This window comes from Mus musculus, chromosome 16 (genome assembly GCF_000001635.26).
Source record: "Mus musculus strain C57BL/6J chromosome 16, GRCm38.p6 C57BL/6J".
Classification (NCBI taxonomy): Eukaryota; Metazoa; Chordata; class Mammalia; order Rodentia; family Muridae; genus Mus; species Mus musculus.
Window position 1 is genome coordinate 88,863,639 of NC_000082.6, and position 22,956 is coordinate 88,886,594.

Sequence of the window (22,956 nt, forward strand, 5' to 3'; positions counted from 1 at the left end):
TCCTGCCCAATACCCAACAGTACTATGTCAGCTCCAGCTTCTCGTGAAAGAAGAGCCCATCTCTTCCTTCTGAAAATAACCTTATCATTTTCATCTAGAGTCATCTAGAGAATGTTCAAAAATGTAACCAAAGCACTAGATCAGCAGTCCTCAACCTGTGTCTCTCCACCTCATTGGGGGTTGCTTACCAAATATCCCACATATTCAGTTATTTACATTATGATTCATAACAGTAGCAAAATTACAAAGGAAGAGCTAGGGGAAGGACTGAAGAAGCTGAAGGGAACTGCAATCCCATAGGAAGAACAATATCAACTAACTGGTCTACCCAGGACTCAGAGGGACTAAACCACCAACCAAAGAGTGTACATGGAGGGAGCCAGGATTCCAGATACATATGTAGCAGAGGATGGCCTTATCTGACATCAATGGGAGGGGAGGGAGGCTTGATGCCCCAGGGTAGGAGGATGCTAGAGAGGTGAGGCTGGAGTGTGTGAGTGGGTTGAAGAGCACCCTCATAGAGGCAAAGGGGATGGGGGAGGGAGAGATGGAATAGGGGGATTTGTGGAGGGGTAACTGGGAAGGGGGATATCATTTGAAATGTAAACAAATGCAATGGAGGAGCTAGAGAGAGTACCCAAGGAGCTAAAGGGGTCTGCAACCCTATAGGAGAAACAACAATATGAACTAGCCAGTACCCCCCAGAGCTTGTGTTTCTAGTTGCATATGTAGCAAAGGATGGCCTAGTCAGCCATCAATGGGAGGAGAGACCCTTGGTCTTGCAAAGATTATATGCCCCCAGTACAGGGGAATGCCAGGGCCAGGAAACGGGAGTGGGTGGGTTGGGAAGCAGGGGAGGGGGAGGGTATAGGAGACTTTCCGGATAGCATTTGAAATGTAAATGAAAAAAAATATCTAATAAGAAAAGATATTTAAAGATGGGAAAATGAACCTGAAACAGTAAGGTTTAAAGGTATATACAAAAAAAAAAAGTAAACAAAATGATTAATGAAAAAAATAGAAATAGCAACAAAATGATTTTATGGTTGAGGGTCACTGCAGTAGATGGAAACAAAGCGTTGCTTCACCACAACAGAGCTATTATAATAATCATAATCTGGAAATATATTTCAGGTTTCATGTTTCCGATCTTTTAGAAATGTGATCAACAATGTAAGGATAGCATTCAAAATCTGCTTCAAAAAGCTGTGCTATGAGAAGCACCAATTACTTTGGGTACACGTCAATTTTAATAGCATCTTGACAGTTTTGAACAGTAATATACTAAAAAGAAATCTTTCAGATGAGGCCCGCATTTAAACCAAATGTAGATGCTATATACAAGGTCATGTTTAGTCAATACAATGCCTGTCTGCAGAAAATTATGGTGAGCAATCACATGTTATATGTTCTAGATGATAAATAAACATCCACCATTTAAAAAAATGTGTCGACAGGGTAATCTCTACCCATAATAGCACCCCTTAGAGAGCAAATGTAAATGTGTGTTTACATGTCATTAAATTTTAGAGTGAGCAATAAAGATTGAAAACTCAAGGATATAAATCATGTAGAATGGTAATCGCAGCCATTAGTACACAGGGAACATTTCAGAACCCTGCTTAAAGTGTAAGCTGTGGAATAACTCTGCTCAGGGTATTTAGAACATTTGAGCTTTAGATTTTAAAACTACAGTAACAAAATTAATTATAGTATATGCAAATAATATTTACTGGAAAGTCTTTGTATTCATTCCTTCCGGGTTGACAATACTTAGACACAAAATTATCTGTTTGCCATTTAATTATTATGCAAAATTCAGAAGGCATCTAAATAAGTGACTCAGACCTTCACTTTTGAATTAATTCCTTCCTTCTCCTAAATTTAAATTAGGAAATTTTCCTTCCCTCCATTTCTTACTTCCCAACTAAATATTCTTGTATTTACTCAGTAATTGTTTTGGTTATCCACACAAGTTCAATTAAGATGCAATCATGATTAATGTGAAAGCTTTTCCTGTCTTTCCCTCCCTTCCTTTTCTTTTCCTAATGTCTTTCTTTCCATGTTTTTTTCTTTCATTCTATCTTCCTTCCCTTTTGCCTACCTTCCTTTCTTTCTTTCTTTCTTTCTTTCTTTCTTTCTTTCTTTCTTTCTTTCTTTCTTTCTTTCTTTCTTTCCATTGTGTGATTTGAAACAAAATCAATATGCAAATAAAAGAAAATAATTATTCCATGAAAATTTATTCAGTCATTCTCCTCTTAAAGTGAATTGAAGTGTACAAAGATCTCTGACATCAATGGTGAGTGGTCAAACTTAAATTAGCTGGAGTCACACATGTCAGGCAATGATTAGTAGAATGGGAGTCCCTGGTCATTTCATATGTTGGCTAAGAAATTTGGAGGAAGATCCAGTTCAGATTCATTGTTGATGTCCTAGGTGCTGAACTAGGACTGGTAGATCGAAGAACAAGCATCAAGTTAATTTGTTCTGCATGGCCTGAAGCAATTTCTGAGCAGAAAACTTCTGGGAAGAAGGAGTCAGGATCCATAGTCTTAGTTGAGTAGTGGAAACAGAGTTGTCAACCCTGAGAAGTTCCTGTCGGTAGAGAATCCTAGGTGCCATTAACTAACATTTCACTTTGCTTCAACATCCACAGTATAGAATGTCTATAGAACATTAAGGGTCATTTAACAAATGGAAAACAGATCAGAAAAGCTCTCCTCAAAACATACACACACACACACACACACACACACACACACGTTCATCAATTCTTTGTAGAAAACTATGCCATTTGTGTCTCTTGTATAATGGTGGTGGCAAATAGATTGTCTTTATAAAGGACCAGTGAAATCATGCTATGTCCAGACTTAAGTGAATGCATATTGTATGCTGGCTTCTCATACTGCACCTTGCAAAAAGACTATTGTGAAAGTGTCTCTGTTTTAAAGGTAGAGAACAATTGTGCACCTGGGTGGGCATTGGAATACATTTGCAGCACCTCATGCAGCAGAGCTAAACCACTTGTTCACAGGAGTAGAGAGAATGTCATCTTATTAATTTGTTGTTACAAATTGAGACTGTGGCAGCATGTGTGTTTGTTAATACCATATCAAAGAAAAGCAGGCATAAGCTCATATTGAACATATCAACCCAAGGCAAAAGTGTAATTACCTCACCTGAACACCATAAAATGGGATAGACCTAGGATCATGAAGGCTTTGATTCCAAGGGACCTGTCACCTGACCACCTGGTATGAGCATCAAAGACCAACAGGCAGAGAACTTATAACTGTCCCTGGCCTTCAACCTGGTTTGGTCCTTATTCTGGTTTAATTATCTGCTGTCTGCCTGTTGTCTATAGAGAGCTTCCATCTGGCCTTTCATACGTATCTTTTGTTTGGTTGGGTTTTGGTTTTTGTTGTTGTTGTTTTTTTTGTTCTTTGGTTTTGTTTTTTTGTTTTTTTTTTGTCTTGTTTTGTTTTAATTTGGGTTGTTGTGTTTTCTTTCTTGTTTGGTTGTTTTTGTTGTTGTTGTTGTTGTTGTTTGTTTGTTTGTTTGTTTGGGTTTTTCTTTGTTTGGTTTTGGTGTGGACCTGGTCTTTTCCTCTTACCTCTGCAGCTGGCTTCAATACTGCAGTTCATTTCTAAACAAGTTAAGCTCATGGCAGCATGGTTGCTGCCTCCGCTCCTTCCCTAATGCTGTTTGATCTCTTATCCTAGCAATACAATTTGTATTTCCATTTCCACCAACCTATTTCTTAAACATCCAGCTTTCTCTTTCATCAGCCACTTTGCAACATATAAACTGTGTGTGATGTGATGTGATGTGTGTGTGTGTGTGCGCGCGCGCGCGTGCGCGCATGTATGCAAACAAGATGCATACATGTATTTCTATTCACTTGCTCATGTGTAAGTGCATGTGTACGTGTGATGTGCGGTTTTTGAGTAAATATTAGTAATTATCATTGGAGTAAAAATACATGTGTTCACAGGGCTGGAGAGATGGCTCAGAGTTAGAGTCCATACTGGTTTTTGCTGGGGGCCCATATTCCGTTTCTAGCTCCCATGTTAGGCAGCACACAGCCACTGGTAATTCCCTAATTCCCACTGCAGAACAATCAGATCTCTTTGGTCTCTGTGTGTAAATTTACTCATTTGCATTTACCCACAGGAATGTAAATAAATACACATTCACACACACACACACACACACACACACACACACACAATTAAAATGGTAATAAATCTTACAAATAAGGAACCTTTGTTTCACTCTGACAGGATTTCAGGAAAGGGCAGTTTTGTCTTGCAAATTTGTGCCATGGAATCTCCATCATATTGTGAATTTACTGTAATGTAAGAAGTTTTGGCAATGCTTTTGTTTCTGACATAGCATGATCACCACAGACATGGTATCTCTTAGTAGATGCCAAGGAAAGACTTACCTAGGTCTACCCTTTCTGAAGACAAAGATTGGAAGTAGACAATCTTGTGATTAGCAAGAACAGTATGACCAGAATGAGATGCAGCCCATAGTAATGCCCCCTCCCCCGGCACAATTTTAAAAAAAGGTGCTTTCTTAGTGACTGTACAATTGAGAAGTATTTGAGGAGAGAGTTCATAACTTGAGCAAGCAAAGAGAAACAATTTATTTCTGTCCATTCTTCGTAGATATCCTACATGTTTTAAGATTGTGTAGAGAAATGAGTTAGAATTATTTTTATCCAGATATAGTATGCATCCAGATACCAGATCTTCCTATCTAGTTCAGGTTGAAGAGACACCAGGACAAAGGCAACTCCTATAAAGGACATTTAATTGGGGCTGGCTTACACTTTCAGAGGTTCCATGGTGGGAAGCATGATAGCGTGCAGGCAGACATGGTGGTAGAAGAGCCAAGAGTTCTATATCTTGGTCCAAAGGCAGCCAGAAAGGGACTCCCTTCCATACTGGGAGGAGCTTGAGTATTGGGAGTACACAAAGTACACCTACACAGTGACACACTTTCTCTGATAAGGCCACACTTGTTCCAACATGGCTACAGATCCTAATAGTGCCAATCCCCATGGGCCAAGCATATTGAAACACTTGAGGCTATAGAGGCCAAAACTATTCAAACCAACATACCTCCTAACAAAATTCTTTATACTAGTTGCAAAATAAGATTCTAAAGTAGTGATAAAAACTTCAAGTATTTAGTAGACAATAACAAAGCATATTTTCTATAAGGTATCACTAGAAAGATAATATGGCAATAGTAATTTAAAATAACAAGAAGAGCAAATTAAAATTTTATTCATATTAAATATGCATTTTGGGAATGTGTTGTAGAGGTTAATGATATGAAATGTTCAAAGAAGCTGTTTAAACATTCCAAAATTGTATAAATTGATGTCAGAGAAAATGAAATTCATATTTCTCTGGAATAAGAGCGAAAAACAGGACGACAAGTATTTCCAAGTCCCGTGTTTACTTCTAATTACAGCAATTCACTCAGTAGAAGTTGGAGAACCCATATCTTCCACAGCATGAAGGGCGGCGGCAGCCACATCCATAGCCTCCATAGCTAGAGCCATATCCATAGCCTCCATAGTCAGAGCCATATCCATAGCCTCCATAGCCAGAGCCATATCCGAAGCCTCCATAGCCAGAGCCACAGCCCAGTCTGCGGATGCTGTTACATCCACAGCCCAGGCCTCCAAAGCTGCTGCCATAGCCGTAGCCCAGGCCTCCATAGTAGCCGCTGTAGTAGCTCATGATTTTAGAAGTGGTCGTTTTTTCTTGTGTTTGAGGAGAGTTTGTGAGTGTGAGCATCAGCACTACAGCGAAGCTTATATACTCTGGGCCGTGGATGTGAAAAAACATGTGCCCCTCCTTTGTGTCATTCTACGAATAGCAATTATCTGAGACAACACTTTCATCTACTGTCATTTGGCCAACATCTGTTAAGGATGTTTAAGATTATTTGGCTACTTAGTGAGTTTGTCTCAGAACTTAATGCTTTAACCTTATGAGAATTTATTAGAAGGAGTCATTGTATCTTTCAAGTACAAAGATAATAGACCATAACAGAATTTCTTTTTATTAGACAATACCAAACACACTAAATATTCTTGAATGTAAATTAAAATTCTTCAAAGATCATTTTGTTGGAGGCATTGCTATAGTTTGAATCCACAAAATTTTGGAAAATTGCCCAGATCAAGATTGAAATGTATCAGTGTTTCCAAAGAGTCACATATTTTGTACCATGCAAGGCAAGGACAAGCAAGGATTTGTCACCTGATTTCTAGAAGTATAATATTTTGAGTAAGTATGATTGCCATCTTTCTTTTGGGATTCACACTCAATTATTTTATATTTATTTTTGGTTAACAACTTGCCTCAATTGAGCTACAAGTGGAGAGAGAGAGACAATCACAGTGATAGAAAATCCACTTCACTTCTTGGCAGGACTGTCTCTAGCTCCTTCTTCTTGCCCCTATATGGAGTCTAACATCAGGTCTCCCATGTTTATTTCTTTATCAGTTTGTTACTCGTGGTCTGAGTCTTTCAAATCTCATCATAAAGATCACCTAACTTCAGTTGCCATTGTTTTTCCTACCAAAGTGAAGGGAGGAGGAGACACAATGGGCGGGGCTCTAACCCACCCTCTCAGGTCTGCATTGCTTCTCCATGCTCAGTGTCCAGCATGGATTCTTACCACTTTCTCTGTGCTCTTCCATGGGTTTAGTTGTTTTCAGGTAATTTTGAGATAATATTTCCTATGATCTTTTCTAAAGAAGTTATTTAGTTATAGTAAATAATAGCTATTTAATACTTATTAACTAATAATAGTTTAATTTAATACTTACATAACTAACTCAAATAATAACTAATAGTTATTGAGTAATTAATACATGTTGCAGCATATAAAATACTGTGAATGTTTAATAAGAATTTTACAACTCAAGAAGAACTTAAATTCAGTAAATGTTAGGCACCATCAGAAAGCTGGGTAGACAATATGGTAGACACCCTTTAGAACACTGTATAATTGGTTTTAGTCTCCCTGTGGCTCCTCCCAAGGAGGTGGCAATGGGTAAGGCTGACTTTGAAATTGACTGACCCTTACCCACATGCAGCTACATCTTGAAAGCTGAGTTTCATATAACTTATTTTATGACTATAATCACCCTGTTAGGTTTTTTTGTGATTTATGATAATTTTTGAATAACATAGTTTCTAAGAAACTAATATTCCATCTCTAATTATAAAGGGACACATTCTTTATGCTAACCGTTTTTTTTTTTTAATTAACCTTACCCAGTGCTAAAGCTGAGCAGTAAATTGGCACTAAACAACTTGTATGAATGGAGTATATTATATTAATGTACAGATCATCCAGAGAATAACTTGGGCAGCTTATCTGATACACTAAGAAGTAATTCAAGGGGGACATGAACTCCTGCTCTGTTTCTGTGTATGTTGATTATAGTAATAATGCTACAAAAGCCTACCTCTTGAGTGTTGCAGAACTCTAGCTATTTTCATTCCGTTTTCATTTGAAGGCAGGCCCAGCTTTTTGAAACTGTAGCACATTCTATCAACTCCTACTTTTGCTCTCATGAACCACATACTTGACTTACAAGCCCCTCCCTTAATTCTCAAAATCTTTTAAATCTGTTTATGGTTTTGTATCTGGCCAACTGAAAGAATAGTTTAGATCTATAAACAAATCTCAGCTAAGAATTTCAGGTTATTTTTTTGATACTCAGTGAGTGGGTAACTTGTTAAACACATTCTTTAAAATATTTGCAGACTTAATATCAGCTTGTATGTGGAACTAATATGAGACAAAAATGAAAAAAACCTTCAGTGATTTAATGCATGGTAAATGCATCTTCATGGAAGAAGATGCACAGCTGTGAAAAGTTTATGCCTCCATTAAAAACAAGAAAAAGCACTTGAAAACAAAACACAACAAAACCATTATCTTCTTTTGAGCACACAATAAGAAATACTTTTTTGCAATATGTGTTGAAAACCTCATATTTTTCTGTCCATTCATTGGATCCAAGGAAAATTTCTCCTTTTATTACTTCTTTAGAAGTATCAACTCTGGAAATCAGTCTGGTGGTTCCTCAGAAAATTGCACATAGTACTACCAGAGGATCCAGCAATACATCTCCTGGGCACATATCCAGAAGATGCCCCAACTGGTAAGAAGGACACATGCTCCACTATGTTCATAGCAGCCTTATTTATAAGAGCAAGAAGCTGGAAAGAACCCAGATGCCCCTCAACAGAGGAATGGATACAGAAAATGTGGTACATCTACACAATGGAGCACTACTCAGCTATTAAAAAGAATGAATTTATGAAATTCCTAGCCAAATGGATGGACCTGGAGGGCATCATCGTGAGTGAGGTAACACATTCACAAAGGAACTCACACAATATGTACTCAGTGATAAGTGGATATTAGCCCAAAACCTAGGATACCCAAGATATAAGATACAATTTGCCAAACACATGAAACTCAAGAAAAATGAAGACTGAAAGGTGGACACTATGCCCCTCCTTAGAAGTGGGAACAAAACACCCATGGAAGGAGTTACAGAGACAAAATTTGGAACTGAGACGAAAGGATGGACCATCAAGAGACTGCCACATCCAGGGATCCACCCCATAATCAGCATCCAAACACTGACACCATCACATACACTAGCAAGATTTTATCAAAAGGACCCAGATGTAGCTGTCTCTTGTGAGACTATGCCGGGGCCTAGCAAACACAGAAGTAGATGCTCACAGTCAGCTAATGGATGGATCACAGGGCTCCCAATGGAGGAGCTAGAGAAAGTACCCAAGGAGTTAAAGGGATCTGCAACCCTATAGGTGGAACAACATTATGAACTAACCAGTACCCCGGAGCTCTTGACTCTAGCTGCATATGTATCAATAGATGGCCTAGTCGGCCATCACTGGAAAGAGAGGCCCATTGGACATGCAAACTTTATATGCCCCAGTACAGGGGAACGCCAGGGCCAAAAAGGGGGAGTGGGTGGGTAGGGGAGTGGGGGTGGGTGGGTAAGGGGGACTTTTGGTATAGCATTGGAAATGTAAATGAGCTAAATAACTAATAAAAATGGAAAAAAAGAAAAGAAGTATCAACTCATGACTTATATGAGTACGTATTTTATGGATAGAAAAGTGAAAATGCTGTCACTATTTATGGAAGAGTTAAACTTTTAAAAGTGCAAAATATGTCCTATCAACATAGAAATTGATCAATAAATCAAATTGGCATAGTACTGACTAAACAAAAAATTCAACAGTAGTAGTAATTTACTTCTATCCTTTATAGCCATATGATAACTATTTATGAAAGGTATTATCTAAGTCAGAAAGAAAATGCCTCCAGGGAAATCCTGTGATAGTGGATCAGCCTACACCACCCAGCCTTCAACAGTGTGGCTGAGTGTCATTTCACTGTGCCAGCCCAGAGTCCTAGTGTCTCTCAACATCTAGCAGTTTTAACTGAACGTGCAGCACATAGTAAATTTTCACTGAGAGTTGGTATTTAACATTGTTCATTGGTTACTTAAGTTCCAAGTAGATAATTTGTCAATTGGCTGGGTCAATTCTCAATTTCAACAAAATGGGTTTGTTAAAGAAGAAATGTGAACACAGGTCCTGACCTGGCAAAATTTTCTAAATGTATTAAATAAAGTATAAAACTTTAATACTTGTATTCAGCATTGCTGGAGAAGTCATGGAAATTATATTTCTATCTTCTTATACTTTCCATTCTACTCCTCCCTCATCCACCACCTTTTGTTCTTACTATTTGTGTATGTGTGTATGCATATTGCATATTTTTGTGTCTATGTATTTGTGTATTTATTTACATGCAAATATTCCTGTAGCTGTTTTGTTGTACTTGACAGATATCAATATTTTTACACATACACATACAAATAATAAAAAATCACATTTCAATCTCTTATTGAATCATTTATTGGCAATTGAACATAAATGCACTCTTAGTGCCCAAGCTTAGGGTGCAGAGACATTTTATAAATGGAGTTTTCATAATTGTAGAATTTGACATGTTCAGTTGGCTTAGTACCACCAAAGCTTCTTGGCTAGGATTTCTCAGAACAACTACTGAGGGTATCCAATGCTGAGTTAGTAGAACAGGATTTCAGTAGAAACTGGAGAACCCATATCCTCCACAGCATGAAGAGCGGCGGCAGCCACATCCATAGCCTCTGAAGCCAGAGCCATATCCATAGCCTCCAAAGCCAGAGCCATATCCATAGCCTCCATAGCCAGAGCCATATCCAAAGCCTCCAAAGCCTCCATAGCCAGAGCCATATCCGAAGCCTCCATAGCCAGAGCCATATCCAAAGCCTCCAAAGCCTCCATAGCCAGAGCCGTATCCGTAGCCTCCATAGCCAGAGCCATATCCAAAGCCTCCAAAGCCTCCATAGCCAGAGCCATATCCGAAGCCTCCATAGCCAGAGCCACAGCCCAGTCTGCGGATGCTGTTACATCCACAGCCCAGGCCTCCAAAGCTGCTGCCATAGCCGTAGCCCAGGCCTCCGGAGTAGCCGCTGTAGTAGCTCATGATTTTAGGAGTGGTTGTTTTTTTTTTTTTTGTGTTTGAGGAGAGATTGTGAGTGTGAGCATCAGCACCTACAAGGAAGCTTATATACTCTGGGCTGTGAATGTGAAAAAACATGTGCCCCTCCTTTGTGTCATTCTATGAATAGCAATTATCTGAGACAACACTTTCATCTACTGTCATTTGGCCAACATCTGTGAAGGATGTTTAAAATTATTTGGCTACTTAGTGAGTTTGTCCCAGAACTTAATGCTTTAACCTTATTAGAAGGAGTCATTGTATCTTTCAAGTACAAAGATAATAAACCATAATAGAATTACTTATTATTAGACAATACCAAACACACTAAGTATTCTTGAATGTAAATTAAAATTCTTCAAAGATCATTTTGTTGGAGGCGTTGCTATAGTTTGAATCCACAAAATTTTGGAAAATTGTCCAGATCAATATTGAAATGTATCAGTGTTTCCAAAGAGTCACATATTTTGTACCATGAAAGGTAAGGTTAAGCCTGGAATTTTCACCTGATTTCTAGAAGTGTCATATTTTGAGTAAGTATGATTGCCATCTTTCTTTTGGGATTCACACTCAATTATTTTATATTTATGTTTGGTTAACAACATGCCTCAATTGAGCTACAAGTGGAGAGAGAGAGACAATCACAGTGATAGAAAATTCACTTCATTTTTTTAGCAGGACTGTCTCTGGCTCTTTCATCTTACACCTTTAGGGAGTCAGGCATCAGGTCTCCTACAGATGACATCTTCACCCACTCTTTTTAACTTATTTCTTCCTTTCTTTCTTTCTTTCTTTCTTTCTTTCTTTCTTTCTTTCTTTCTTTCTTTCTTTCTTTCTTTCTTTCTTTCTCTCTTTCTTTCTTTTTCATCAGTTTGTTACTAGTAGTCTGACTCTTTCCAGGCTCATCTCAAAAATCGCCTGACTTCAAATTGCCACTGTTTCTTCCACTAAAGTGAAGGGAGGAGGAGACACAATGGGCGGGGCTCTAACCCACCCTCTCAGGTCTGCATTGCTTCTCCATGCTCAGTGTCCAGCATGGACTCTCACCACTTTCTCTGTGCTCTTCCATGGGTTTAGTTGTTTTCAGGTAATTTTGAGATATTTCCTATTATCCTTTCTAAAGAATTTATCTAGTTATTATAACTAAATTATTTAGTACTTACTAACTAATAATAACTTAATTTAGTAGTTACTAACTCAAATAATAACTAAGAGGTATTTAGTACTTAAAACATTCTGTATCCCATACAATCATTTGAATATTTAATAAAAATTTTAAAACTCAAGAATTTAAATTGAATCAACATAAGGTCAATCAGAAAGGGTGGTAGATAAGATGATTGATACCCTCTAGGAGCACTGCATATTTGGTTTTAGCCTCCCTGTGACTTATCCCAATGAGGTGGCAATGCCCAAGGCTGCCTTTGAAACTGACTAAACCTTACCCACATGTAGCCATTTCTTAAAAGCTGAGTCTCACATAACTTATTTTATGACTATAATTAAGTTTAAATTTTTCTTGGGATTTCTGATAATTTTTGAATGACATGGTTTTTAGAACAGGAATATTCCATCTATAATTAAGGGACACATTCTTTGTTGTAATGGGTTTGGTTCTTTTGACCTTACTAAGTGTTAAAGCTGAGGAGGCAGTTGGCATTCAACAAATTGTATGAATGGGGTATATTAATATGTTATATTAATGTACAGATCATCCAGAGAATAACTTGGACAGCTTATTTGACACTTTAAGATATTTCAAGCCTGACAAGAACTCCTGCTCTGTTTCTGAGCATGTTAATATAGCAACAAAGTTACACAAGCCTTCTTCTTGAGTGTCTGTGGAACTCTAGCCACATCTCATTCAATTTTCATTTGAAGGCAGGCCCAGTATTTTGAAACTATAGCAGACACTCTCAACCCTTCCCTTCTCTCTCATGAACCACAAAATTTACTTACAAAACCTTCCCTTAATTCTTGAAATATTTTAAATATGTCTATGGATTGTGACAGACCAACTGGAAAAATGACTTAGATCTATAAACAAATCACAGCTAAGAATTTCAGGTTTTTCTCTGATACTCTCTGAGTGAATAACTTATTAAGTGCATTTTAAAAAATATTTTGAGACTTAAGATCTTCTTGTATGTTGAAAAAATATGGGATAAAAATGAAAAACCGTTCAGTAACTTGGTGTACTGTAAATGCATCTTCATCAAAGAAGATTCACAGCTGTGCAAAGTTTATGTCTCCATTAAAAGCAAGAGAAAGCACTTGAAAATAAAATACAACAAAACCATTATTTTCCTATGAGCACACGATAAGTAATATTTTTTTGCATTATGTGTTGAGGATCCCATATTTTTCTGTCCATTCATTGGATCCAAAGAAAAATTCTGATTTTATTACTTGTTTAGAACTATCAACTCATGGCTTACATGAGGTTTTACTTATTTTAAGGATAGAAGGGTGAAAATAGTCTTATTATTTATTGGAGCATTATACTTTTAAAAATGCAAACCATATCCTATCAACACAGAAACTGATCAAAAAGTCTTAAAGAAAACAACTGGTATAGTATTGACTAAATTAAAATTTTCAACAGTTGTAATAATTTACTTTTCTGCTTTATAGCCATATGATAACTATTTATGGAAGGTATTATGTAAGTCAGAAAGAAAATGCTTCCTGGGACATCCTGTGATACTGGATCAGGCTATACCACCCGGCCGTCAACAGTGTGGCTGAGTGTCATTTCACTGTGCCAGCCCAGAGTCCTAATGTCTCTCAACCTCTAGCAGTTTTAACTGAACGTGCAGGAAAGAGTGAAATTTCATGGAGAATTGGGGTTTAACATTTCTCATGGCTAGTTAAATTCCAAGTAGGTAATTTGTCAGTTGCTTATATCAGTTCTCAGTTTCAACAAAATAAGTTTACTGGAGAAGCAAATGTTAGCACAGGTCCTGACCTGGCAAAATTTCTCAACTTACTAGATGAAGTATAAAACTTTAACACTTGTATTCAGCATGAGCTGGCCAAATCATGAAAATCATATTTCTTCCTCTTTCAATAAGACTCCTCTCTCACTCACCCTGTTCTTGTTCTCTCTATATATCTGTCTGTATATATGTGTGTTTATGTATTTATTTACATGCATATTTTCTTGTATGTGTTTTGTTGTACTTGACAGATATCAACATTTTTGCATATACACCTAAAATGATAACAAAAATCACAGTTCAATCTCTTATTGAATCATTTATTGGCAATTGAACATAATCCCACTCTTAGTGCCCAAGCTTAGGATGCAGAGACATTTTATAAATGGAGTCTTTAAAACTGTAAAATTTGACGTGTTCAGTTGGCTTAGCACTATCAAAGCTTCATGGCTAGGATTTCTCAGAAAAAACAGTGAAGGTATCAAATGCTGAGTTACTGGAACAGGATTTCAGTAGAAACTGGAGAACCCATATCCTCCACAGCATGAAGGGCGGCGGCAGCCACATCCATAGCCTCTGAAGCCAGAGCCATATCCATAGCCTCCATATCCAGAGCCATATCCGAAGCCTCCGAAGCCAGAGCCATATCCAAAGCCTCCATAGCCAGAGCCAAAGCCCACCAGTCTGCGGATGCTGTTACATCCACAGCCCGGGCCTCCAAAGCTGCCATAGCCGTAGCCCAGGCCTCCATAGTAGCTGCTGTAGTGGCTCATGGTTTCAGGAGTGGTAGGTTTGAGCTGTTGTACAAGGTAAGATCCTTAGTGTGAGTGTCTACACATGTAGGGGGAAGCTTATATACTCATTGCTGACCATGTGATCAAACCCGTGAGCACTCTTTTCTCCTATTCCAAGTTATTCATTCACTAGAGACACCTCATTAATCTGTTTGCTAACACAAGGATAGGCATATAACTCATTAAAAATTTTCACCTTTCTTCTCTGCCTCTTTGAATACCTGTGAGTTAGTTCATTGTGTCCTTTTTTATGGGAAAATAACAAAGACTTCAAAGTTGGATAATTTAAATTCCTATAGTAGAATTCATATTTGGGCTTATCATATTGCTCATATGAGACAGCTTCTTTTATCTAAATATTTTCTCATTCATATCATTTGGCTAATTTGTAGCATCTAATATCCATCTAAATTCTAATAAGTGAAGTTATTTGAAATATTTAAATGTTTTGTAATCTCCAAATGTGTTTTGGGGATTGTCAAATGAAGGATCTGTTCTCTTTCAAATGAAGATGGCATGTTTACATGAGTGAGCTATATATATATGTGTGTGTGTGTGTGTGTGTGTGTGTGTGTGTGTGTGTGTGTGTGTATGTGTGTGTGTGTATGTATATATGTGTGTATGTATGTATATACATATATATGTGTGTGCTTGTCATCATATGAAACACTTTTTTGCTTATCATAATATTAAAATTTAGTCTAGGAATCAGAAGATTATCAACATGCTACATTCATTTTACAATCATCCCAAATAGCTTTTCATATATTTCCTTTACACCATTATCCATTTTAGACATTTTATTTCTCCAGACTGGACTCTTCCTAATTATTTCCTCAGATGCTCCAGATCTGTCCAGACTAACTTTCTTTCTGTCCCTCCTCTTCCTTATATTCCACACAACAATTATGTATCAAGCCAGTCTTTACCTCATAAATTGTACTTATTCACTGTGTTGTATAGTACCAACTGGATATTTAGTACTTTCTCTATTTGTTTTGTAAAGCAGACTTTCATATTTTTATCCACATACATAATAGTACCACAAACTTTTCCCTTACATAATGTTTTCTGCTCTACCTCCCTTGCCCACATTATTCTGTCTCACAATCATTCAATAAATTACTGATTTGTAAATGTTTGAATATTTTGAGAAGTATTTCTATACTTCTGAGATTGTGTTTCCTGACCAGGATGCTTAAAATTTCTTATGACTTACAACCTCCAAATATTAATTTACATATGGGGGTGCAAAGAAAGGTGTGAGGGGAGCCAGTCCCTTTTCCCAGATTTCCCAATATTAATCTTAAAGAAAGGTAATCAACCCAAGCTTAAAACTCACTGAATGCAACCATATCATAGACTTTGAGCTTTAATCATTATTTCACGATATGTGACATTAGCTATATACCAGAGGATATACTTGTTTGATCTTTTTTGTGATATTTGGATAAAGCATTCATGATAATATATTTTCTCAACTAGATTAATCAGTTGTTCTTTCAAAGGGGGGGGCATCCTATTGGATAAAGGAGGAAAATTGAGTTCTGTCTCTAACAACTTGGAAGAAGTCTTCCAAGCAAAGTTTTATTCAAAATGTTGTACATCTTTCAAAGGGATATTTAAATTTATATTTTCTTTTCAGGTAAATTAATTTCCCACTTCGTCCAAGTTGGTTTTACTGTTCATTCTGGAAAAAAAAAAGAAAAATGTGGACAGAAAATATAATCTCCTTCTCAATGAGTCATTTTGAACCCAGCCACACAGTAAGTCCATTAAAAAGTTAAGGAATCTCATTATTGATGAGGCAAGTGTCACAGGTGTGTGCACACGACTAAAGAGTCATTCATGTTCTTCTTTTGATGTTCATAGTGACATGTGTTCCTACTAAGGTAGACATTACAATGAAAATGAACTCAACTATGGTATACCCTGGATTCATATTTAGAATTTCAAAGCAGCAAGTCACATGTTCACATATCTAGCCCCTTTGTATACATATCTACAGTTGTACATACAAACATGCTTAAGGATAAATAGTAAAAGAAGTTCATAAAATATACACATCAGAATATCAAAGCCGAGAATAGTGGTGTGTGTGGGTAACACCTGCTCTTAGGAGTCACATTCAGTCCTGGCATAGTGAAGACTTCCTTGTGAACTAAGGCACGTTTTTCTCTTAACCCCGGGAGACTTCACAGAAAGGTGAATTTTGGTTATGCACAATGGTAAACACACAAGCAGAATAGGTCCTTTTAGTGATGTTATGCGAAAAGAGTCAATGTGTTATTGATAATAAAATTGTAGAGACCAGTCTTACTGTCGTATAATAACAAACATAGGAACAAACAGTAGCAACTCTGAACAACAGTTCAGAAGTGAACTAAACAACAGACATTTGGGTTGAAAGTGCTTGATCACAATGAAGGTTAGAAGGAAGAAAGCCCTATCATCAAACTGAATGAAAGAGAACAATCAGCCAACTGAAAAAGTTCACCTAAAAGGTGTTGAAGTAAGTATGAACGAACCTCATATGAAAAAATTCCTTGCTCAACTGGTAACTTAAAGATCAATGACACATTTAATTATCAAATAAGAATGTGCAAAGGTCCAAACGCTGACACCATTGCATACACTAGCAAGATTTTGCTGAAAGGACCCAGATATAGCTGTCTCTTGTGAGACTAGGCCGGGGCCTAGCAAACACAGAAGTGGATGCTCACAGTCAGCTATCAAATGTATCACAGGGCCCCCAATGGAGGAGCTAGAGAAAGTATCCAAGGAGCTAAAGGGATCTGCAACCCTATAAGTGGAACAACATTATGAACTAACCAGTACCCCAGAGATCGTATTCTAGCTGCATATGAATCAGAAGATGGCCTAGTTGGCCATCACTGGGAAGAGAGGCCCATTGGTCTTGCAAACTTTATATGTCTCAGTACAGGGGAACCACAGGGTCAAGAAGTGGGAGTGGGTGGGTGGGGAGTGGGTAGGGGACTTTTGGGATAGCATTGGAAATGTAAATGAAATAAATACCTAATAAAAAAAGAAAGAATGTGCAAAGGAGTGGGGTGAGATTGCAGAATTCTAATTCTTTTCTTGCAAAGCTACTTTGCTTCCCCAGTATGTTAATGATATGGTTTAATTGAAAATATTCTATTGATCTTATAATTAATGGGCCAAACTTACTGAACATATGTAAACTGAGAGTGAGTTGAGAAATATCTCTAACAAAATGTTTAACATATGAAAATACAGTTATGTTGTCAGCCTCTTGTTGACTTGAATATAAGTATTACCTAGTGAAAAAAAAATAGAAACGTGTCACTTATTGATCTTTGTGACACTTTTAATTCAACCCCACACTATTATGTGGAGCAATCTATAACTGTTGGTATGTTTACTGGCTCTCTCCTTCATAATGGAATTGTTGAGGTTCATCAGCATGCATACGCAATTAAATTTATGAACAGAAATAATAGTTTCTTTACTAATCATACTGATATATTAGAAGATTAAGAAATGAACCAATTGCAAACAAAATGAAAGGATTCTGGCATTATAATGACATGGGAGTGATGAGCTGAAAATTGTGTGGCATAGTCAATTTTTGCACATGCACAGCTAACACTATCAGGGATTTAGTTGCAGAATGAGTGAAACCATCTTTAGAGAGCTCTCTTGTTATTGCTCTTACTATTACATATTATGGTTCTGAATATTACACACTATTGAATGTGAAAACAATCTAATAGAGGCCAGAGATTCCACATCCTAGGCATAATTGGTAGAGACATGCATCCACAGCCTTTGTAGCCAGACTCATTATCAGAGTTATCACAATCACTGCCACATCCTGACTGCGAGGGTCTCCACATCTGTAACCATAGCAAACAGCCCTAGACTCTGAAGCCTCCATGCCTGCAGGCTAGCCTGGATGGTAGTTGCTGTGCTTGTTCATGGTGTCCAGAGTGGCGAGTTACTCTGGTCAAAGCAATGAGATCAAATAGTTATCATTTATAATAATATAACAATCATATAACCCTATGTCCCATACTTGACAAAATTCTAACAAAATGAAGACGGCATCCAACTCAGCACAGTCTGAGAGCTTGTTCATGGCACTCTTGAAACCCATTGCCTTTTAAGCCAGAGAGTTCTAGTTCTGACTCAAAATCTGGACTCAGTGAGCCCAAAACAGAGCTGTTCATAGACAAACAAATGACAGAGTTGTAATACTAACCTGAAGTTAAATATCTCTTGATACCTAGGTTTGTTTGAGTTATTTTGCTTTGCTTATTATCAAATGAAAAAAGGTGATTAAATCCAATTTATTATAGCCCTCCAAAGTCATGCCTGTTTCACACTGGGTTTCTTTATACTGGGAGGAGACATTTGAAAGCCCCAAGAGAATCAGCCCTCCTGCTGTGAGCCCCAGCTGTGAACTTCCCAGGAGGAGGCTAAAATGGACTCATCTGTTTTTCATCTCCTTTTCTTATTATTTTAAAACATTGAGCCTCATAACCTTAAGCTTTATCTTAATCATTTTTGAAAAATAAAACTATTTTTATGTTAACATGGTATAATCTTTTAAACATGAGAGGCATTTCCTAATGATAATTAAGAGATCTATTTTGCAAGCCGTCTCACAAACTATTCAAAATTTAAGTATTTTGTAATGATTTCTTTTCATCTATATTAGTTATCCAAGGTATTCTCATAAAATAGTGATTGCAGTCCCCTCCCCTTTTAACTTTCTTCACAGTGACCTCACTTCTTTATCAGTTGTTCTCAGTGCCAATCACTTTCCATTCAAGACTTAATTTTTCATATAAATCTATGTTACTATATAGTGATGATAGCTACTTTCACCATAATCATTTTATTTTCCCTTTTCTTGCCCATTATATGTTTATTTACAACATAATAGCTCACTGGTGGCTTATAAGATAACATTTATTAGAATCTCAAATATTTAAGAATGTTCTGTTACAAATGACTATAAAATTCAACAACCTTGTACTCTGGAGATGTCTTGAAAATCTCCAAAAATAACTGTGTTGTAAAAAGGTAGAATAGAAGAGATAATATTTGAGATGAAAATGATTTTCAGCCATTCTTTTTTGTTGTTGTTTGTTTGTTTGGTTGGTTGGTTTTCTGAGACAGGGTTTCTCTGTGTGGCCCTGGCTGTCCTGGAACTCACTCTGTAGACCAGGCTGGCCTCAACTCAGAAATCCACCTGCCTCTGCCTCCGGAGTGCTGGGATTAAAGGCGTGTTCCACCACTTGCTCGGCTATTTCCAGGCATTCTAAAGATACTGTTCATGTATATAGATACTTAAGGTTGCTGTAAAGTTTGCCTAATCTGTACTCACAGATGGACTCAAGTTCGTTTAAACTGAAGTAACCTCTGTTCTATGTCTTTACCTATAGAGATAGCTTCACGATCTTTGATTTGAAGATTGTTATCTGTGTACAATACCAGGCTATTTTTAAATTTAAGTTAGAGAATATGTGATGGTTTTGACCATTGTTAACAATAGCTGTAAGTTAAATATTTGTGATCTCTGGCTTCCATCCAGCCTCTCACTGCATATGTGTATGTGCAAGCACATATCTCACTGCATATGTGCAAGCACATATCTCACTGCATATGTGCAAGCACATACACATACATTCATACACATGTACAAAAACACACTCAGGAATTTATAATGATGTTAAACATCACTATATTTCTGCTTCTTTTCTTTTAATTGTTAATTCTGAATGCAAAACAACATATAGCAATTTGAATATTTTACCCTCATTAATTTGTGCGGAAGCAACAAACCTACGAATAAAACAAGTGGGTTTTAGAATGTCACATTCTAGTTACTTGGATTTATCAATTATTTTACTGCTTAGAGTCTGATAAACTGTTGTAATATGTTACCCATAAGATAATTGTATCTGTTTCCCCAGAATATGAAATATTCTAAATATTTCCATTTGCTCCTCCAGAGATCCACAGAAACAATAAATCAATATTAAATAGCACAATAACTCTGCATTATACTGTTTAATACATAGTACATAGAACATTCTTGCTTATTATTATGGGTAACCCCTGTCAATATTATGGATAGTTAGTATTAATAACTTGAAAATTAGTATCTGTTGTAACTATCAGTCAAACAGTATAACCCTCTAATCAAGTCATTGGAGTATTATTACGCTTATGGAGTCCAGTAAAATAATAATGCACTTTGAAAACTTGGGCTCAAAGGAGCTTACCCTGGGTGAAGAAGGAACCTACACCCTTGATTAATATGCAAGTCTAACAGCAGCACTTACTATCATTCGTATTCATACTGAACTGAACTACATTAGTTAAAACAAAAATTACTAAATGGAAAGATGTGTAGAATATGAATATGAAAAGTGAGTGAATTCTTGCAAATTTATATGTCTTGATTGGATGAATTGGTGGACAAATCTATTTTGAAATAGAACAGCTAATTTGAAAATGCTTGATAAAAAAAAAAAACCATAAAACAAGAGCCAGAGAGAGCACTTTCATGAGCCAGTAAGTAAATAAACACAACATATGCTAATTTCCAGTAGAATAATTTATTGCAAAGTCAACCAAAATATTCTATACTTATTAACGTTGGGAGTGTCTATACGCATGTTCAGGTGATAAGCCCTCTTAAAACCTTGAACTCTTTAGGTGTTCTTGACTTAATCCACAGTAATATAGATTTAATATTTGATTGATTTGGTCCATCTTCTTATGATCTCAAGAGTTGCTTTCCCAGTTCAGCCTTTCAGTAGAAGGTGGAGAATCCATATCCCCCATAGGAAAGGGGGCGCCTGTAGCCATATCCGAAGCCTCCATAGCCAGAGCCAGAGCTGAAGCCTCCATAGCCAGAGCCATATCCAAAGCCTCCGTAGCCACCAAAGCCACAACCATAGCCCAGTCTGCGGAAACTGCCACAGCCACAGCCATAGCCATAGCCCAGGCCCCCATAGCCTCCAGAGCCATAGCCCAGGCCTCCGTAGTAGCTGTTGTAGTAACTCATGGTGTCTGAGGTGGAGAGCTTGGTATGCTGTTCAAGGAAAGACCTTGAGCACAAATGTCCTCACGGGAGGCTTATATACTCCTAGAAGAACACGTGGTGTGTACTATGCCTTCGCTCTTCTTGCATCATTTGACTTTAATTAAAGTTACTCAAAACTAGTACTTACTACACTGTCCACTGGCAAGGAGGGCCTCCTTTACATTCATTAAACTATTGAATGCACTTAGCTGCCAAATTAGCACAGCCCTTAAAATTCCTCTCATCACTTAATGAGATGGAGTTGCTGCATCTTCAAAGTCTGGATAGATCCAACCGCCTAAGAGTTCTCCTCATACCTGGCATGTTAGAATGATCACATCTAACAATGTCTTGTTCAAAATTACATCTACTCATGTCTGTTTTTTCTTAGATGCTTAACTTACAAATTAAATCAAAGGACTGTGTTCAATTTGGAGCTCTGCATTCTCCCTCACCCACTGAAAGTATTTTCTTCCTCAGACTCTAATGTAAATTAATGATCTGCTTGGGGGGATCAGTTAGAACACACATGAACGTCATAAGGCATCAGTCCTACTGCGTTTGAAGAGTGGGACACTCTAGATACAAAGGAAGGTCTGGTTTTCTTTTGCCAGTTCTAGGATATTAGTCACCAAAATTACCATTTGTTTTACACTTTGTTCCATTTGGCATTTACAGTTGGTGAACTGATGTTGGTATTATATTTAAAGCTTACACTTGGCTTATTAGAGTTGACTTTTATTGTGATATAGCTCTATATGCTTTGGCAATGGTGTGAATAACAAGATCTAAAACTGAAGACACAAAGATTGTTTCAAAACTGGCTTTTAAACTCATGTCCTCTGCACATCTATGTAATGTTTTGCCAAAATCAGCCTGGCATCCTGTTATCTACATTTGACATTACTTCAATTGCCATTTCTTAAACTACGTACCTGATATTTAATGTGACTCTTTTACTTCTTAATTAACTTTATATTTGGGACATTTCAGAAAAATGAACATCAACATGATGTCCCCCAATAGTGTCTCTCTGTAAAGATATCTCAGTAACAGTGCACACCTATCACACAGAGTGGGGGAATTGTGATAAACCATCGCTACCCGCACCTCACAGCTCAACCAGAGTTCGTGGTTGTGCTTGCATTTGATGGGCTTCGACAACTTTATGGAGTCATGAAAACATGAACCCTATATCATATAAAATATTTGCACTGAACTAAAAACAATCTCTTTTATATATATATATATATATATATATATATATATATATATATATATATATATATAATCATCCCTCAGTATTCCTCCTATTCTCTTGGAAAATGTTGAATTTTTATTGCCTATTATTATTTATGGTTCTCTGTTTTGCCAGAATATCATGTTGTCAGAGTCCTATAGTAGCATACCTTCTCAGCATGACTTCTTTACTTAATCAAATACTTTTTAGGAGTCTCCTCCTCCTCCTCCTCCTCCTCCTCTTCCTCCTCCTCCTCCTCTTTGATAGCTC

The 22,956-nt window shown here is 37.1% G+C and overlaps 4 protein-coding genes across 4 annotated transcripts; all 4 read right to left on the minus strand.

Moving 5' to 3' along the window:
• Positions 1–5,279: 5,279 nt before the first annotated feature.
• Positions 5,280–5,772, minus strand: Krtap19-1 (keratin associated protein 19-1). Its single transcript, NM_130876.3, has one exon. It carries the CDS (start codon positions 5,757–5,759, stop codon positions 5,496–5,498), a length of 264 nt encoding a protein of 87 aa, NP_570946.2. The 5' UTR covers positions 5,760–5,772; the 3' UTR covers positions 5,280–5,495.
• A 4,254-nt stretch (positions 5,773–10,026) lies between these two features.
• Positions 10,027–10,631, minus strand: Krtap19-2 (keratin associated protein 19-2). The gene has a single exon (NM_130870.1). It carries the CDS (start codon positions 10,615–10,617, stop codon positions 10,192–10,194), a length of 426 nt encoding a protein of 141 aa, NP_570940.1. The 5' UTR covers positions 10,618–10,631; the 3' UTR covers positions 10,027–10,191.
• A 3,243-nt stretch (positions 10,632–13,874) lies between these two features.
• Krtap19-3 (keratin associated protein 19-3) lies at positions 13,875–14,400 on the minus strand. Its single transcript, NM_130857.2, has one exon. It carries the CDS (start codon positions 14,342–14,344, stop codon positions 14,081–14,083), a length of 264 nt encoding a protein of 87 aa, NP_570927.1. The 5' UTR covers positions 14,345–14,400; the 3' UTR covers positions 13,875–14,080.
• Positions 14,401–21,147: 6,747 nt separating this feature from the next.
• On the minus strand, positions 21,148–21,451 carry Krtap19-4 (keratin associated protein 19-4). The gene has a single exon (NM_130873.1). It carries the CDS (start codon positions 21,426–21,428, stop codon positions 21,174–21,176), a length of 255 nt encoding a protein of 84 aa, NP_570943.1. The 5' UTR covers positions 21,429–21,451; the 3' UTR covers positions 21,148–21,173.
• Between the last annotated feature and the right edge of the window lie 1,505 nt (positions 21,452–22,956).

Coding starts and splice junctions, on each gene's coding strand:
- Krtap19-1 (NM_130876.3), bottom strand. CDS start 5,759: ATGAGCTACTACAGCGGCTACTATGGAGGCCTGGGCTACGGCTATGGC.
- Krtap19-2 (NM_130870.1), bottom strand. CDS start 10,617: ATGAGCTACTACAGCGGCTACTCCGGAGGCCTGGGCTACGGCTATGGC.
- Krtap19-3 (NM_130857.2), bottom strand. CDS start 14,344: ATGAGCCACTACAGCAGCTACTATGGAGGCCTGGGCTACGGCTATGGC.
- Krtap19-4 (NM_130873.1), bottom strand. CDS start 21,428: ATGAGTTACTACAACAGCTACTACGGAGGCCTGGGCTATGGCTCTGGA.